A 19,178-nucleotide genomic window follows, 5' to 3' on the forward strand; every position below is an offset into this window, starting at 1 on the left:
TTATTAGCGTAAACATGATGGACTAAGTAACACAAAATGCTGCTTAATTCTATGACGATTTAATACATACATTCCTCTTGCGCAATTCATGGCGGCTACAAAACAGGCAGGCACTACATTTTCGCAAAAGTCTAATCTATGTAGCATAAAGTATATACGGTTATTCTCTTAACAATCACTAACTGAGAAATAACAGTAATTTTACATGTTATTTACACCTCTGTGTTGTTATTGCTAAAAATGAATTGCCCAGCAAAAGTTCCCGATCACGAGTCACAATCCCGATCCGATAGTAGATTCAGCGTAGCCGCTAAGCCAGATTTTAACAAAGCCTCTCATTTGGAGCTGCGTGTGCTCGCCTACGCACCCGCTGAAGCCAGAATTGCCCCTTGAGGTTACTGGTAATTAAGTAGACCAAAATCATCTAAGGTTGCATTATGAAGATAATATGATCCCTAGAAAAATAAAATAATAGCTATGGCTATCGCTCGACAAAATCACGACTCCTCGTTATTATGACCGACTCGGTGGTGTTATCGCCCCTGACTATTGCGCCCAGGGTCGAGACTTCGATTCCCACATCGGGCAAACGTTCGTGTGATGAACAGGTTTGTTTGCTTTATTTCTGGGTGTTCAATATCTATATATCTATACATTTAAACGTAATAAGTTTGTATGTCAGTCTCTGGTTCCCATAACTTGGAGCCCGATAACTGTGCGTGACTTGTTCCCGGTATTTATTTATTTATTGGTGTAGATACATCAAATTGGATGCTGGAAACTTTGAACATTAGTTTAAAGTCTAAATGATATTCAAATAACAACTCTTCTACCCTTCAAATCGGAAAACCCTCAGAGCTTTATTTAATGATGGTTACAATTCTTGTGGGCTCGGGCTATGACAAATAAATTTACAAGTAAAAATAAACAAATGAGTATTGATTACTTATGATGATTTATAAAACTCGATTAAACAAACATTATGACCGCCATTAACATACGAGCTACTACTGTCTGTTTGTTGTACTTACAGCAAAATAACACAATCCAATTTTATTGGACACTAGCTGATCCGGCAGACTTCGTAGTGCCTCAATCGATAAATAAAAGACCTAAACTTTTGTATAAAATAAACTTAAAAAAAAACAAAAGGAATCCGTCCGACGGGGGACATTTTCATATTTTTTCACCTTTTAAACCTTCTCTGGACTTTCACGAATAATTGAAGACCTAAATTAGCCAAATCGGTCCAACCGTTCTCGAGTTTTAGCGAGACTAACGAACAGCAATTCATTTATATATATATAGATTATTGGACAATATTAGTCCAACGAAAACTCCGTTGAATGTTATTTTACTACAAATGATTAAATAAAACCAATCGAATTCCGTAACAATTTCATGAGTTAAAAAATCTTATGCTAAAGTTCAATGATCCGATATTGAGAAAACACCTAGTTAATTTTTTTTTCCAATAAATTACATCAATGTTTTAGATAATCATATTTAATTTAGTTACATTCTATACATGTACATAATATCTACGCGTTCATTTAATGTCAATTTCAATACTTAAATATTAGATTCTTTCAGTAGTTGAGTAAATACATTATAAACACGTTTTAATTAGCTCTTAAGAACTTTCATAGCACCCTAATGCTATTGTGAGCTCGCTTACATAAATACTAGAATTTTGCCTATTTCTACCACTAAGACATGATGTGTTCCAATTTGAAGAGTGGAACAGCTTCTATACAATACAGTTGAGACTGCGACCTCATGTCTATAGACAAGTAATGGAATCCACAAAGTGATGTTGAACTCAAACCTATGGCTTCCTGCCACAAAATATGAAATCCGTCTCGATCGACCGCGGTTGGATCTATCTCATTGAACAACTATCAGTCCCAAAATAATTTACAGTCCTGAAAAGAACTGAGGAAACAAACTCAACGGGTTAGTCATTTTTATAACGCCATCATTACAAACTTATCAATGCCTTGCAATGTCAATTCAACGCAAATTTATTGAATTATTTGCTGTTTATTAGCGTTTCCTTAGGTTCGTCATGTTATCGTTAATTAAAGTAATTAATTGCAAATAACCGGTTTTGAATACCGGAGAATGTGTTTTTTATAGGTAATTAATTAAAAATACCAAACTCATTGAATAATACAATACAACCAAACAGTATATATGCAGGAATAACTTCACATATGTACCTATTGACATATCTTCTCGCGTTAAAACTATATAATCTCAAAACTTACTAATTTTACAGGAGAGCGTTTTAAAGGTTTAACATGTGATATTTTTTACATTAATCATCTTTGAAACATTTTTTTTTTATTTTTTACCAGTTACATTATCTGTCTTTTAAAGTAAGATAAAATTATGTATTAATTTTGTTAATTGTACTCAAAATATAGGTAAACTAAAAAAAACAACTAAATCTACGCTCTTTTGACAGTATTTATGAGAAAAATACTGGTGATACCAAATGATTCCGCATATTAACTCAATTTCGAAAATTTTTGGAAATTGTACACTTTTAATAATGCATATAAAAAGTACTTAAAAAGTAGGAGATCATGGAATGAGCAAAAAAATATTTTACTAGTATTTCTATAACTGACCTTCCATGCATCAGATCAAAGGTTGGTATGGTTTTATTGTATTCAGTAATACATACAATTCCAAAGCTTAGTATAATAACAAAGATAATTTGGTGAAACTGGAACTGAAAGTTAGAATAATAAGAAAATAAGCAACGCTTCACGCAAAAAGATTTTAAGGTCGTAAAATAGGGCCTATAAGTATTTCGGGAACTCAAAAGCAGAGCGCGACATTTTCTAGTGAATTATGCACTTAAATTGAAATCAACCCGCAAAATTATAACTTGAGCAATTAGTAGTAGTAAGACATTTGGTGAGTCCGTACGAGCAAGCACCACCGTCCTGACTCTTTCTGCCGTGAAATAGTAATGTGTTTCGGTTTGAAGTGCGGGGCAGCCGTTGTACTGTAAAAAACTTTAGAATATTGTGCCAAGGCGGGTGGCCGCATTTACGTTGTAGATATTCTATGGGCTCCGATGATCACTTAACACCAGGCGGGCCGTGAGCTCGTCCACACATCTAAACAATAAAAAATACAAGCGCCGAAATTGGGATCTCATCGCGCCGAAACAAAACGTGATATGCTACAGCAAATAAGTGATATATTTCCATTTTGTTACTAATCAGTTCAAGGGACTAGGAGACTTTAGGGCATATTTATAAATTAGTACAGAAAATTATTTTCAAAAGTCGAACGTGAGATGAACTTCGAATCCCAAATGCTTTGCTAACTATTGAAGAATATTGAAACGTTACACAATTATTTCAATCTTTGTCCTCGAGGGGCTATCCTAGCTTCATCAAACATGTAGGTGAGCTCACGGGGCTCAGCCGTCCGACTTTGCTAGCCTAATGTTAGCAAGAGCAGTGCTTCGCTGAATCTACCACCGGTTCGGAGACCCACGGAGAAGATCCGGCGAGAAACACAGTGGGATGTGTCTGTGAGTTAATTTTCACGACGAACCCTGCGTCGCATTCGACGGGTTCGACCTGTGCTTTGTATTATGCTTATATCTGTTATGTGTATGTATTAGGCTTTGCATTATAAATCATAAACTTGACAGAAACGAGATATCACTCCGAACCTTAGTCAACAATATTTATTTAGCAATAAATGTTTTCAATATTGATGAATTAACTAAAATTACAATTTCTTTGTAGGGACTAAATATAAGTAGCGTAATAAATTTTGAGTGCAATTATTGCAAAATACAGACTATTGACGTAAACACAAGTAAAATTCAGTTATTAGTATAACAATAAACAAAGCTAAATAATATTTTTTGTCACGTACTATCCGGCTTTGGAATTAACTCCCTTCCGCGGTATTTCCCGAGCGCTATGATATGTTCTTCTTCAAACGAGGCTTGTGGAGAGTATTAAGCGGTAGGCAACGGCTTGGCTCTGCCTCTGGCATTACTGACGTCCATGAGAGACGGTAACCACTTAACATCAGGTGGGCCGTATGCTCGTCTGCCTACACGGGCAATAAAAAGAGAAAAAAAAGAAAATATTCTCATCTTTTATTTATGTACACTATAATAATTGTTACGAAATAATATCAAAAGAATAATTGAAAAACGTACTACTTCTTTCAAAACGAAATCTTAGATCAGAAAGAAGGAATCAAGCTGGAGATTCTAGGTTTATATTAATAGTAAAGAACATTCGCTGCCAAACAGTATCTATGCAGGAAAAACTTCACATATGTACCTATTGACATATCTACGTCACATTGTGCTTTACATACTTTTATAATACTTAAAAAATTAGGAGGTAATGGAATGAGCAAAAAATATATTTTACTAATACACATACCCTTTTTAAAACTTGAAGTCCAATTCTCATAAATAAACGACATTATACAACGGGTACCTCCTTTTTTTTATTGCTTAGATGGGTGGACGAGCTCACAGCCCACCTGGTGTTAAGTGGGTACTGGAGCCCATAGACATCTACAACGTTAATGCACCACCCACCTTGAGATATAAGTTCTAAGATCTCAGTATAGTTACAACGGCTGTCTCACCCTTCAAGCCGAAACGCATTACTGCTTCACGGCAGAACCAGGAGGGGCGGTGGTACCTACCCGCGCGGACTCACAAGAGGTCCTACCACCAGTCCTCTTTAAATCGAAACGAATTACCGATTCGCGACAAAAATAGGGAAGCCGGTGGCAGTGATCCATGCGGGCTTACAATACGCCCTTCTAGTAAATACATCATATGACTGCTTGTTTGTTTGTTTGCTCATTAACGTTAATGAAAAATAAGTCGTGTAAAAAAATGCGCGATAATAATGACCTTAGGCTACCAAATAAAACCTTTAGAGTGTTAAAAACTATAATACAAAATCATTTTTAGTACATAAACAAACTCAATTTACTTCTACTAATTTATTTATTTATTTATTTATTTATACTTTATGCACAAAACAAAACTTGTACACAGGCGGACTTAATGCCATGGGCATTCTCTTCCAGTCGACCATAGGGTGGTGCAGAGATAATGCATGGTAGGTGCATTGACAAAAGAATAACAAACAACAACAAAACAAAAAAAAAGAACAAACTCAAAACAAAAATCTTCCTAAAAATAACTTAAAATAATAATAATATCTTTCTTACAAAAATAAATCTTAACTTAACAAAGAATTCACTTTTTAATTACAAACTATAAAATCTTTAATGTGTTTTAAAATTCGTGCACCTTTATTCATTTAACAATTAGCTGTTTAGATAAATCTTTGGTTGTGCATGTCTCTTGAAAATACTTTTCAATTTCCTGCAAAGTTTTGTCTTTTGTTTCCGGCAAAAATTTATACAGAATGAACGCAAACACTGAAGCAGATAGACCGTAAAATAAAAATGCTCCGTGCAATTTCAAAGCTTTGAATATATATGGAGAGATTTTTAAAACTGAAGCCATCAAAAACTCTGAATATAACGCTAGGAGAGGTAGTGAAGAACTCCTAAACCTTATAGGAGTTAATTCGCCATAAACAGAACAAGCCAAAATCATTGGTCCACAACTGATAGTCATAGAAAATATAGTTAATAAAGAAATGGAGACAACTTTATTCTCGTCTATAATCTTTAATGATATTAAATACAAATACATTGATAATATCAACAAAAATATTATTCCTAAAAAAGATGATCCTAACAAAAGAGTTCTTCTTCTCAAGAACCTGGATAGAACAGACCCAAAATGCATACTTAGTATTGTAACTGCTTCCAATATTAGCATTCCTAAATAAGCCGTGCTCTCGCTGTTTGTGATCTTTTTTATTAATTCAATCGAATACATCGTACAAACAAATTTTCCCGAAAAATTGTAGAGAGACATAACACATATAGAAAGCAATAAAGGCGCATAAAACCCTTTCGTGGTCATTTTTTCAAAAAAACCTTTAATTCTGCTCCGAATTGTTCTATTACGTCCCATGCGTAGTTTTAAGTATTCTTTTTGGGCCTTTATCAAATTGTTAAGTTCCTTCTCCGAATCATTACCATATCCTTTTAACCAATGATGAGCTGCAGCGCATTCTGTGAATTTTCCCTTCATAGCGAGCCAAGATGGTGATTCCGGCCAGAAAAATACAGTAAAGGGATATATCGAGAAAACTAAGGCATAAATAGCAATTTTCTTCCAATGAAAAAATGTGCCTGTAGCATTGGCGATCCAAACACCCCAGAAAAATATCGTCGATTTCACTGTCATAAAAATACCTCTGTACTTCGGGGTTGTATATTCGGTAACAATCAAAATTAATACGGTCATGTTGCTAGCGGCCAATGAACCTTGCATTATTTCACTAATTAAAACGAACGTTGCATTATTGCTGCAATAGAACATCGTGTACCCTATAAGTGTATTCATACAAACTAAAATAAAAGGTATTTTCCTTCCAAGCAATCTGGTCATAACAGGTAAAACTAATATCCATGGTAACGCACTATATCCGTGTACTGATGCTGTAACAAATAAAATAAAAAAGTTATTAGACAAAATGAAGATAATTTTGTGCTACTATCAGTAATTTCATAGTTGGAAAAAATCCGAAAATGCATGTTTTATACTTCCTTCACATTTCTAAGCTAGATGGAGTTTTTATAAGACGTAATTATATTCTGATTCGCTTTAGCTTATATTTTTACAAACATCTGTCATCAAACGTTCGTAACAGTTTTAAATATTTTTAAGCTGCAGATGGAAATTCCGAAACATAACTCATTGCTAACCATTTCTGCCTCTAAGCTGACATGCGTTATGGAATAGCCACTGTGCAATGCAATTGAGATTTGGACCTCATGGGCTTTGGGCTCGGGTTTTCACTAAGGAAACCGTGAGCAATTACAATAAAAAAAAAACTAACTGATCCATGATGCCATTTCTTCGGACACTGCTTCAGTTGAATTAGCCTCCTTTCTCAACTGCGGTATGACGACATTGGGTATTCCGTAGCATAATCCAAGAACGAAATATATTGAACAAACACCACTTGTTATAAAAAGCTGAAACAAACAACGGTATCATGGAACTGTGTATAAATGATATGTAATCATTTTATAATGCTATATATCTATTTATCAATATACATAAAATAAAGCAATGGAATCTTGTGCGTCTGTATATTTCAATTTTAAAATAGCTAAAGAGTAATATAGTATGAGCTAGCGATTTAAGATTATTTTCTGTGTATCTTTTTGTTTGTTCCCCCTTTTTTTTTTTTTTTTTGGTATCGATGGGGAATCCTAGTCTTTACGGATACCCTGCCGACGGGGGTCGGACCGGGTTATGTCGGACTCCACGCCTCCGGTGGAAGAAAGAGGAAGAAGTCGCGAACCCAGGTCCGCGCCCTCAACCAATTGGTCCACGGAGACTACGCCTTTAGAAAGGCGCGCTGGGCTAAGTTCAGCTCTCGCCAAACCCGCCCAGCTTAACGACTACCGACTAAACCCCAACGAGCTCCTCCACTCCGGCTGGGCGGGGACCCAGGTACCGCCATGTGCGCGCCATAGGCCCGCCTTTTTGTTTGTTCCCCTACATCTTTTTTTTTTTTTTTTTTTTTTTTTTTATGATTGAAGGATTACTGGTGGCCCGGAGGCCTTTCCAGCTTCACCAGGACAGGTGGGCGAGCAAATGCTCAGCCAGGAGGGGTGGGATTTGCTAACAACTGCCCGAGCGCCTCCGAAGGAGACCTAACAACTCAAGAGCAGTTGCTTCGCGAATGAATCTACTACCGGATCGGAATCGCGACCCACTGAGAAGATCCGGCGAGAAACTCAGCGGGCTGATGCATGGGTTAGGCTGCACGTCGACCTCTTTGTCGAGTTCGACGCGTACGGTTACCGGGGTTCCTCAGCCTGCTCCTAGTGTTAGAGCTGAAGGTATCTAATGCAAGAGTTATTGGATCTGATGGATCCGTAAGGACGTGTCTAGGGCGACGACGGTGACTTGCTCCTGCGTGATCAGGATTCGGGGAGTAGTCAGCGGCAGCAACGATAAGACGATTATCATGACGCATAGCCTTATCGAAGTAACGTTCCGACACTGACTTCATGTGTTTGCGGATCGATTCGAGGCCCAGGTCGTCGTGTAGGTCGACGTTCCTCACGAACCACGGAGCCCCGACGGCTAACCTGCAAAAGCGGGATTGTAGGGATTGGAGGGTGTCTATGTGTGTGCGGGCCGCGTGAGCGAACACCACACTCGCGTAAGTCATGACGGGCCTTATGCAAGTTTTGTAAAGTGTCACCTTGTTCCGAAGGGACATTTTACTCCGCTTACAGATCATGGGATAGAGTCTGCCGAGAATAAATGCGGCACGATCGCGGACTGTTTTTATATGCGGGCGGAATGTCATGGATGCATCCAGGGTGACTCCCAGGTACTTGACCTTCCTAGCCCAGGGTATAGGTTGGCCGAAGAGGGTGATCGGGGGTGTGATATTTCTCCTCCTAATGCGGGAGGAAATAAGCGGTGAGTTTCCCCTTTGAAATAACACTGCTGTGCTTTTCGCTGGGTTGATGTCTATGCGCCATTTTCGGAACCACTGTCCGAGGGTTAACGCTGCACTCTGGAGCTTACTCGCGATTAGGGACTTGTTTCTACTTGAGTAGTAAACGGTTGTGTCGTCAGCGAATAAGGCTAGCTGAGTCGGCGGCGACCGGGGAATATCGTTAATAAATAAACTAAATAGGAGCGGAGAGAGAACGGAGCCTTGCGGGACTCCAGCCGTGAGTGGTCGCGGGGAGGAGCGGGTTCCCTCTACTCGATATCGAAAAGAGCGGTTAGACAAGAAGTCTCGTATGATGAGCACGAGACTATCCGGTACGCCCATGTTGAAAAGTTTGAAAATCAAACCGTTGTGCCAGACTTTGTCGAACGCTTTTGCGACGTCGAAGAAGAGGGCTCCCGTATAGATCGGTTTTGGTCGGTTAAGTCCTACAAGAATGTGCTCCGTGAGGCGGTGCACCTGTTGTACGCATGAGTGATTTGCACGGAATCCGAATTGTTCATCGATGAGAATGCCCTTTGATGAGACGAAGTCTCTGAGGCGTTTGTAGAGCAAACGCTCATACAGTTTGCCCAGAGACATGAGGAGGCTAATCGGGCGGTAACTCGTCGGATGATTTTTTGGTTTACCGGGTTTATGTATGCCGATAACGTCTGCTTCTTTCCACACCGCGGGAAAGATACAGTTCGCCATAGCGGCATTGAAAATAGATGCCAACATCACGATGAGTTGGATGGGTAGAAGTTTAATAACGCGGTTAGATATACCGTCGGAACCGGGAGCCTTGCGAGGACGTAGGTCTTTGATCAGGTCTTTAACTTCCATTGGGGTGACGGGTGGTAACGCATCCGAGGGTGGCAAGGAGGCTCTGCGTTCTACCTCACTGTCTACTAATTCTACATGAACAGGGTCCGCGGATTGAATGCTGGGCGTGCACTGGGTTTGCAATGTATCGGCCAGCAGCTCTGCTTTTTCGTCATCATCAAACGCCGCGAGTCGACCTGAGGGGCCTACGAGGGGGGGCATAGTTACAACCGTATCCGATTTGAGAGTACGAGCTAAACGGTAGTAAGACCTTTGAGAGGGCGCGAGTCCTTCTAAGAAATCAGACCACCTAGCATCTCGGATTTCGGCGATGCGAGACTTTACGTCGCGTTGTAGGGCACGCATTCGAATACGATTTTCCATGGTAGGATACCTATCGTAGGCGCGGATCGAAGCGTTCTTAGCTCTAAGGAGTTCCCTAATATCGTCGGGCAATTCGAAGCGGTGAAGGAAGTCCTCCGCTACAACTTGCTTCGATGACCTATCTAATGTCGAGGTAATGTGTGACGTTAGGATGTCTATGGCTTCAGCGGTATCCTGAAGAGACGGGGTAGAGTCCGGGCTAAACGGGAGCGATGGTGGATCAGATTCAGCCAGGCTGATGCCCAGCGTGTGCCAATCCACCACAGTCCTCGTGACGGGAACGGAATCGGGAGCGCGACCGAGTTTCATAACGACGGGACGGTGGTCTGAATCTAACTCTGAAACTACTTCGATCGAGTGTAAGCGCAGAGCTACGTTTTTTAATAACGCTATGTCGAGTATATCCGGGCGATGCGTGATATTTAGCGGGTAGTGAGTCGGGGTTAGCGGAGCGATGATATCGAAGGCGAGATCATCAACTAGCGCGTCGAGCCGCCTGCCATTAGGGGTTGTGGTGTGAGAATTCCACCTGATGTGTTTACAATTTAGGTCGCCCGCCAGAATGACAGAGCTTCCCATGCTGAGCAGCGCCTCGATATCACTGCTTAGAACAATCTTATCCGGTGGAAGATAAACGGACGCGATAACGATCGGCGCGTGTCCCGTCAGTGAGATTCGGCATACTGATGCTTCGATGTTAACGAGCGCGGGGGGATCGAGCGGGATGCAGTGCAAGGCTCTTCTGTAGTAGATGACGGTACCACCACCACGAGCAGTGAGCCTGTCGTTCCTAACCATGTTATAGTTCGCGATTTTAGGGTCGCGGCGCGCGGGCTTAAGTAGAGTCTCCTGTACTAAAAATATGTCAATTTGATGGTCACGCAAAAAATCACAAACCTGATCACGTTGATTTGCGAGACCGTATGCGTTAAAAAATCCTATTGTTACGGATAGGGGTTTCAGCCTACTTTTGTACGCCATTGATTACCGGCGGAGTGAGGGGAGGACGTACGTATTTAACGACGCGTATACGTCGGCGTATTCTTGCACAACGGCGATGAAGTGCTGTGCAGTGGAGGCGGCGCGGATGGCGTCACCTAAAGCGTTAACGCGCTCAAAGTTAATCGATTGAAAGAAGTCGATCGCTAGAGCAAGATTGTCGGACGCTGTCGGAGGGCAATTCGCGGGGGAGGGGCGTATCGCGGGGGCGGGACGAATCGCGGAGGAGGGAGTTGTAGCCGTGTTCGTGTACGGCAGCGGTTTCGCCCAGGCCGAGCCACTGGGCACCGGCGCCGGAACGAATGCTGGCTTAGCCTGCGACACAGAGGGTGCCGAGGCTTTGATGTCTGGGTGGGAAGCTCGGAGGCGGTTTTGGCGGGCGACGCGGCGATTTATTTTCGGGGCTCGGGGGCATCCGCGGTAATTTGCGGGGTGACCCTGTGTTCGACACAGGACGCAGCTAGGCGGTTCCGTCGCGGTTTTTTGATCGCGAGTGCAAAGGGCCGTAGCGTGATCGCCTAGACACTTGACGCATCGGGGGCGCGCGTGACAGTTACGGGAAGAATGCCCGTACAGTTGACAGTTATGGCACTGGCTAGGAGTGCCTTTTTTATGGGGGGCTTCGACGGCGATACCGGAGAGCCTACAGACGGTACGTATGTTAAAAATTTGCTTACCCTCGGGGGTAGGCTGGAGGGCGACTAGAACCATATTATATGGCTCCCTACCGCGGCCGGTGTGCATGCGGTGCACTGAATTTACTGGTAGGCCTTGTTCCAGAAGGTCGGCCTTGACGAGTTCGGCATCCAACTCTTTAGGGATGCCACGTATGACGGCACGAAGTTCGCGCTCCTCCTGGAGCGTATACGTATGGAAACTTATACGCTCCTTACGGAGGTAAGAAGAGAGGGCCCTATGGTCGTCGGGTGTTTGAACCTTAATTTGAATGCCGTTCGCGAGGTTACGGGCATTCGTGAAATTAATATTTTTGGCCTTAAGGGCCAGGGAAACTCGTTCCCAGGCTGCCTTCTCTTGAAGGATTACCGGGGGAGGGGCTTGGATTTTCTTTTGTACTACCGGGCGCGGCGACGGTGTAGCACGGGCAGGGGGAGCAACGGGGGTCGGTGGACGGAGGCGCGACGCGTTCGCGGCTCTGCTTACTTTGGCGGCCGCGGGAGCTCGGGCTTCCGCAGCGCGCCTCTTACCTTTTTGGACTACTGTGAATCCATCAGTCGAGGGGGCGGGGGAAAGATCGACCTCCATGTCCGACTCCGAGTCGGATGAAGAGGAGGGCGCGGGCGACCCGCAGGCGGGCGTTTTAGAGGGCGCGGGGTTGACGGTCGCGACGGAGGCCACGGACAATCGCTCGGGGGCAGAGGACGGCGCGGGCGCGATGGAGGCCGCGGATGAACGCGTGGACGCGACGTGTGCTGCGGATGAGCGCAGGGCTGGAACCGAGACCGCAGCGATCGACGCGGGAGCTTTGCTCGCGAGTATTGGGGACACGGGAGCGGCGGGCGCGACGGAGACCGCTTCTGAGTTCGCGGCGTGATTGGCCTTAAATTCTAAAAATTCGGCCGATAATGTCGGGTACCTCAGACGGAGGAATTCCGCGAACAGATCGATCGTGGACTCCATTGTAACTGTCACGTGCCCAGGGGGGGCTACCCCGGGACTTTAAACACACTCGCCTTACGGCGAGGCCCCAAAACTATAATAATCACGATTAATTACGGCACACAACCGTCCGTTCACAAACGGGCCACTAAGTTGCTGAACGAATTCCAGGAATTTAGGGGTCCGCCCGTTCACAAACGGCGGTGCGACGCAATTAGCACAGGTAGTCACTTCCGAGAAAACACTTGGACGCCAGATGTGCCACGAACCGAGGTCGGGCGATCGAACGAACAATGAGCACGTCAGCACGCGGCGAGTGCTTGGATCGGAATGTCCCTACATCTCCGGAACTATGGATGGAGATTAATTTTGAACAGAACATAAGCTCTATTTAAAATTTAGTAGGAATATATTTTTGTACACTGTTAATTGTTACATAGTAAATACATAATATAGAAGTAATTATCTGTTGGGTTTTCGTGCCCAAGCCACGTAACCAATATTAACGAAATTATTTATGAAAATAGTTTTAACTTTGGAAAGCAATACAAACTTCATTATTTAACTGTTTCATCTCACTGAACACGATTCTCCGCCCACTCGAAATAAAGTCTACATAAGCGATGCCGCGTCCAAAGAACTAGTTTTAAAAAACAGCTACATCTTTATCAGCGTGACCCTCCAATGACATAATTATTGCACTTCATCGAACCTTGTAGACCTTAGCTATCAGCAAAAAACAAGTCGAACAATCGTCTGAATAATAAAGTAATTTTACAATGTATTTCAATACATTGTAATTCATGTTAATTGTCTTTTGTTTTTTAAACTTGAGAGTAACCTAACGATAAGATTTCTAAATACTCATTAGCTGACTACGTTAGCATTCGTAAGATAAAATTCCTATTTACTCATTAACAAATTTAGTTATTGACTTGCTCGTTATGCTTAAGTCAAAACGTCGTCTACTTAGTTTTGCTAAAAAATCCGGGTTACGAACTAAATTTAAAACGCTTTAAAGCCTTCGTCAAACAGAACGCGTACTTAGCGCCGCGTACTTAACGTCGCGTACTTAACGTCGCGCTCTTCAAATTGACTAGATGAGTCTAACGCTCCTTGACGCAGCGCATTCGCCAAATCATAGTGCCTTTCGATAGCAGTGTGAAAATTGAAAAGTATTAAGAAATCGAGTTATTCAGATGTGGCATTGTATAAGCATGGGTATTTTCTAACTATTTATATCATTTTTTCGGGCATTATCTAGTATTTTAATACACATTCACTCGGACGCGAAAATTAAATTTGTAAAAAATTACGACGCCTGACGTCAAAGCGTCTTAACGCCGCGACAGAGCGCTGCGTACTTATAGCGCTGGGTCTCTGTTTGACGGTATGTTACCATGGTATTACAACACATCTCGGCGTCATAGCGCGGCGTTAGCTTAGCGCTCTGACGCGCGCTAATTACGCGTTCTGTTTGACGAAGGCTTTAAACTTTGATCGGCGCTGTTCAGATTGGTATTGACATCAGCAAATAATAGAACAATAATGTATTATTACTTGAGGATTAACGAACAATTGTAATTCTTGTCGATGAATTGTATATTTTTTTTTTATTGTCCTTGTAGGCAGACCAGCACACGGCCCACCTGATGGTGAGTGGTTACCGTCGCCCATAGACTTCAGCAATGCCAGGGGCAGAGCCGAGCCGCTGCCTACCGCAATATCAATACGGTCATTAATCTGAATATAAAAGTTTTGTTTTATTCTATTTCGTAGATGAGTGAAAGATCTCATGGCTCACCTGACCACCAGTTACCAGAGTCCATAGACTTCACATCGTGAATGCGGCCACCCCCTTAAAATAACTGTCCCAACCCTTCAAACCAGAATGCATACTAAAAGATTTTTTGCGGATTTGGTTACTTTAACATGATGCTCCCTCAACGTGTAAGTAATTCGGTGAACATGTATAAAGTATTTATTTCCTTAAAATGATTGGTACCTGACTCCTAGATTTGGTCTTTGGTATAAGCGCATCGCTCCATACGCTCCATGCAACGAGCGATTAATACATAGGTAGGTGGACGAGCTCACGGCCTACCTGATATTAAGTGAACCGTAGCCCATAAATATCTACAACGTAAATACCGTGAGACATGAGTTTTAGGTCTCAGTATAGTTAAAACGGCTGCCCCACTCTTCAAACCGAAAAGCATTACTGCGTCATGGCAAAAATAAGTAGGTTGGTGGTAGCTACCCGTGGGGACTCACAGGACGTCTTACCACCAATAATTACGACTACACAATGTTATTCCTTCATCATGGAAGTCAATCGTGAAAATTGGTACCTGTCAGCAGGATTCAAACACCGGTGCATCGCAAGACAGAAATGCACCGGACGTCTTAATCCTTTAGGCCACGTCTTCGTAACGACTTCACCTACGATGACCTCGTCTTTTCTCAAAGTGATCGGACGGCAGATAGATAACCGCCTCCTAACATTATGTTTTTTTCCACTGTTTGTTTAATTGTGAACATTTTAATCGTAAAGGTATGTATGTACCTATCGAAATATTTGAAGATGAACTGACTTCACTAAGCCGGCTATTGACGATACAAATGTTTCAGATGTAACTTATTTAATTGTTTCCACTGTTTGTTTAGTTGTAAACATTTTATTCATAAAAGTACCGATCGTAAAATTTGAAGGTCAAATGACCTCACTAAGCCTGCTTCTGTCGATACAGGTGTTCCAGATGTAAAATAGAAAATCACATCTCATATTTGTGGTGGCGATTAAAGCATAATATTTTTTCACTGAATCCTATTTGTTTTTAATTTTTTAATTTTTTTTTTTTTTCATCTTAGATGTCAGTATGACACACTTGTTGAATGTCAAAATACAAATAACAATGTTAACTCTACCACCGGTTCCAAAAAAAGCCACAGTCCTGAGAAGAACCGGCGAAACAAACTCAGCGGGCTTTTTTTTTGTTTTTTCTCAAATATTTTCTTTTTTTTAAATAAATAGAAATATTCACAATTAAAGAAAAAACAAGTCAAAAAAAATACAATTAAAAAAAATATAATAATAATGAAAAATGAAAAGGCCAGGAGCGAGCGCCTCATTCCCACGTAGTGCCATCTAGTAAATAATCCTTAACTTTATAATATGCCTTGTTGCACAAACGTTCCTTAACAGTTTTCTTAAATCTATGAACAGGTAGTAATTGAACGTTTAGTGGGATCTTGTTGAAAAGCTGTACACCCAGCCCCCTAAAAGAGTTGCTTATTTTCTTAATTCGAGCCGCCGGCAACGCAAGCCTATGTTTGTTCCTAGTGTTCACATTGTGCAAATCGCAGACTCTGGGGAATTCTTCAATGTTTTTACGCACGTACAATAAATTTTCAAAAATGTATTGGGACGCTAAAGTTAGAATTTTGATTTCCTTAAACTTGTCCCTCAAGGATTCCCTCGGGTGCATATTATAAATAGCACGAATAGCCCTCTTCTGCAGGATGAAAATCGTTTCGACATCGGCAGCATTGCCCCATAGCAAAATGCCATAGGACATAACACTATGAAAATAACTAAAATAAACCAGGCGTGCCGTATCTTCATTAATATACATTCGTATTTTTTTTACCGCAAACGCTGCAGAACTAAGCCTACTCGCTAACTTGCATATGTGAGGACCCCACTGTATGTTAGTATTAAAGCATTTTTTTCGTTTAACTCGTCAAGAACCGTGTGCTATCGACCGCAATTTGACGAATTTGTGTTTTTTTTTTTTTTTTAATTAAAAAAGTCTGTACACTGTTAGAAATTCTATCCAGTTCAAATTCAGAATATTTTACATGGATCGAATAAATCTAATAATACTACTATTTTGTCATTTATGGAAAGTGGTTTAAATCGCTGAATCAAAGCTTAGCATAACGATAGTAATATATAACTAATACTAAGATTATAATGTAGAAAGGTATGAAGAGCCGGATAAGAGAAGCCGAGGATCGTGCTCAATGGCGAATAATCGGAGAGTCCTATGTCCAGCAGTGGACTGCCATAGGCTAACGATGATTATGAAGAAGTATTATGTGCTTTAAACCAAAAAGCAGATGGCCTTAAATGATAGACAGAAAACGGTGGTGATAGGACCTCTTGTGAGTCCGCACGGGTAGATACCACCACCCTGCCTATTTCTGTCGTGAAGCAGTAATGCGTTTCGGTTTGAAGGGTGGGGCAGCCGTTGTAACTATACAGAGGCCTTAGAACTTATCTCAAGATGGGTGGCGCATTTACGATGTAAATTTCTATGGGCTCCTGTAACCACTAAACACCAGGTGGGCTGTGAGCTCGTCCACCCATCTAAGCAATAAAAAATAAATAAATAAACTTTGCGTTGGCACATACTTGTCTCCGGAACGATGTCCAGTTATTTTTTTCCTTTTCACCTTCAACAGTATTCTCAATCGAATCATACGTATCCATGATAATGTAATCCTGAAACGTATAGCACAGATTATGAAATCACGTTATCAATATGATTATAAAATTAATCACAGAAGAAACAAACGAGCACGATCGTGAGAATTTAGTATAAACTAAAAGCTATTTGAACTCTCAACACATTGTCGTGGCGTGTTGGTGGTAAAGTGAAACATTGTAAATGCATTTTTATTTATAAAATCACTGACACGACTACTGGCAAAGAGAATTGTTTTTAATGCTTTCGTTACCAACCGATCAATTAATACACAAAGAATAGTGTAGCTTTTGGCACAATATTTAAGTTATCTAATTTACACGACACCAGTCTTATTTTTAACTAGTGACCCGCCCTCGCTTCGCTTCGGAAACATTAAATTTTATTATTGATAGCTGAGTCCCGCGATGTTACCCGCGGTTATTGTCGTGCCGTGGGTGACGCCGCGAGGCGAAGTTAGTCTAAAAGTAAAAAAGTAGCCTAAGTATTATTAGCTACCTATATACCTTATATCATTAGCTACCTATCAAGGAAAGTCTCGTCAAAATCGGTCCAGCCGTTCCAGAGATTAGCCGGAACAAACAGACAGACAGACAGACAAAAATTGTAAAAAATATTATTTTGGTGTATGTACGGTATATATGTACATATATTCATGTAGTAAAAAGTGGTTATTTCAATATTACAAACAGACACTCCAATTTTATTTATATGTATAGATGTATAATTTTTTTTGATTTGATTTGATTTGATAGATTATGATAAAAAAACCTTGAAGAATCCGTAGCCTAATAGCTAGGTTGCCCGCTGTGTCAGTATTGCGACACGCGTGGAGTATTGCGACTGAGCCGGGAGACTAATCCAAGAAATTTTATTTTTAACACGGGATAAGCAATATTATGTGGTTATCTAAAAAAACATAGTGAGAGAGAGAGAGAGAGGGAGAGAGATAGATAGAGAGAAAAAGAAGAAGAGAATTTTTTGAGGCAATCCATTATTTTTAAGTACAATGTAAATTTTTACAATACAATGTAAATTTATTTTTAAATACAATGTAAATATAATATGATGATTGTTTTTTAGTTAATTTATAAATATTTTACTTTTTACTGGTGATACGTCGTCTTGTGAGTCCGCACGGGTAGGTACCGCCACCGTGCCTAATTCTGCCGCGAAGCAGTAACGCGTTTCGGTTTGAAGGGCGGGGCAGCCGTTGTAACTATACTGAACCCTAAAAACTGATGACTCTGGGTGTGTAGCGGCATTTATGGCGTTAATGTCTAAGAACTCCTGTAGCCGCTTAACACCAGGTGGGTCGTGAGCTCGTTCGCTCACCTAAGGAATAAATAAATAAAAACTTTAATTTAGTTCAACGGGTTCTTTTGCCGCGTTTTTTCTTTGTTTCAGTGAGTGCCCGATATTAAAGCAATTATTCAGCTACTTGTATACGCTTATAAAAACACTTGTGAAAACTCACGATCATATTGTACAAAAACGACGACAAATATTTCAAGATATCGGAAAACCAAGGATTTATTATTTATGTATGGATAATAAAGACGGGATTATTATTGATATGATTGATATAATTATTATTGAGTGATGAAGTTGTGATGAACACACTTACACCTCAGCGAAATTATCGCAGGACCTTGACAACAACATGGAAATATTTGGATGATCGCCTCAACAACGACTTAACGTAACTTGTAGATCCTTATCGGGTACAGCACAGTTATGGTTAGATACGGAGAAGGTTTATAAAAGTAAACAGTCGGATGACCAAATCAACGGGTTAAATGCGTCCGTCAATAAAACAGTCTGGTATAGGATCGAAAAAACTATCGGCTACGTTCGAAGCGACTTCGGCGAAAATTCAGAGCAGAGCATGCGGCCATGAAGACATGTACAAGATGAAGATTGCGGACATACAACGCGACCGGCAATACAATTAAAATAACGCAGTAAAATCAGTGAAAATTAGTAATAGAACAATTAGTGCATTAATAGATACGGGTTACGACGTGAACTTAATATCTGAGGATTTATGGAAAGAATAAACTTACCGTATAACGACGTGCTATTCCAATATAATTGTTCATGAAGTGTCGATTGGGTCTGTAAACTGATTGTCCAATATTGATACCAAAAATATGTATGCACGTTGTATTTTGCAATTAGAACAGATGCGATTAAATTCCATAAAAATGGTTTATCCATACAAATAAGTACAATAAGAATAAATAAG

The 19,178-nt window shown here is 41.0% G+C and overlaps 1 protein-coding gene across 1 annotated transcript; it reads right to left on the minus strand.

Moving 5' to 3' along the window:
• Positions 1–5,220: 5,220 nt before the first annotated feature.
• On the minus strand, positions 5,221–17,793 carry LOC134198652 (facilitated trehalose transporter Tret1-2 homolog). Its single transcript, XM_012694158.4, has 5 exons — positions 17,702–17,793; positions 17,281–17,391; positions 16,858–16,947; positions 6,993–7,131; positions 5,221–6,591 (listed from the first exon to the last, which is right to left on the minus strand). The coding sequence occupies exons 3-5, from the start codon at positions 16,933–16,935 to the stop codon at positions 5,330–5,332; spliced, it is 1,479 nt and encodes a 492-aa protein (XP_012549612.1). The 5' UTR covers positions 16,936–16,947; positions 17,281–17,391; positions 17,702–17,793; the 3' UTR covers positions 5,221–5,329.
• Positions 17,794–19,178: the final 1,385 nt, after the last annotated feature.

This window comes from Bombyx mori, chromosome 6 (assembly GCF_030269925.1).
Source record: "Bombyx mori chromosome 6, ASM3026992v2".
Taxonomy (NCBI): Eukaryota; Metazoa; Arthropoda; class Insecta; order Lepidoptera; family Bombycidae; genus Bombyx; species Bombyx mori.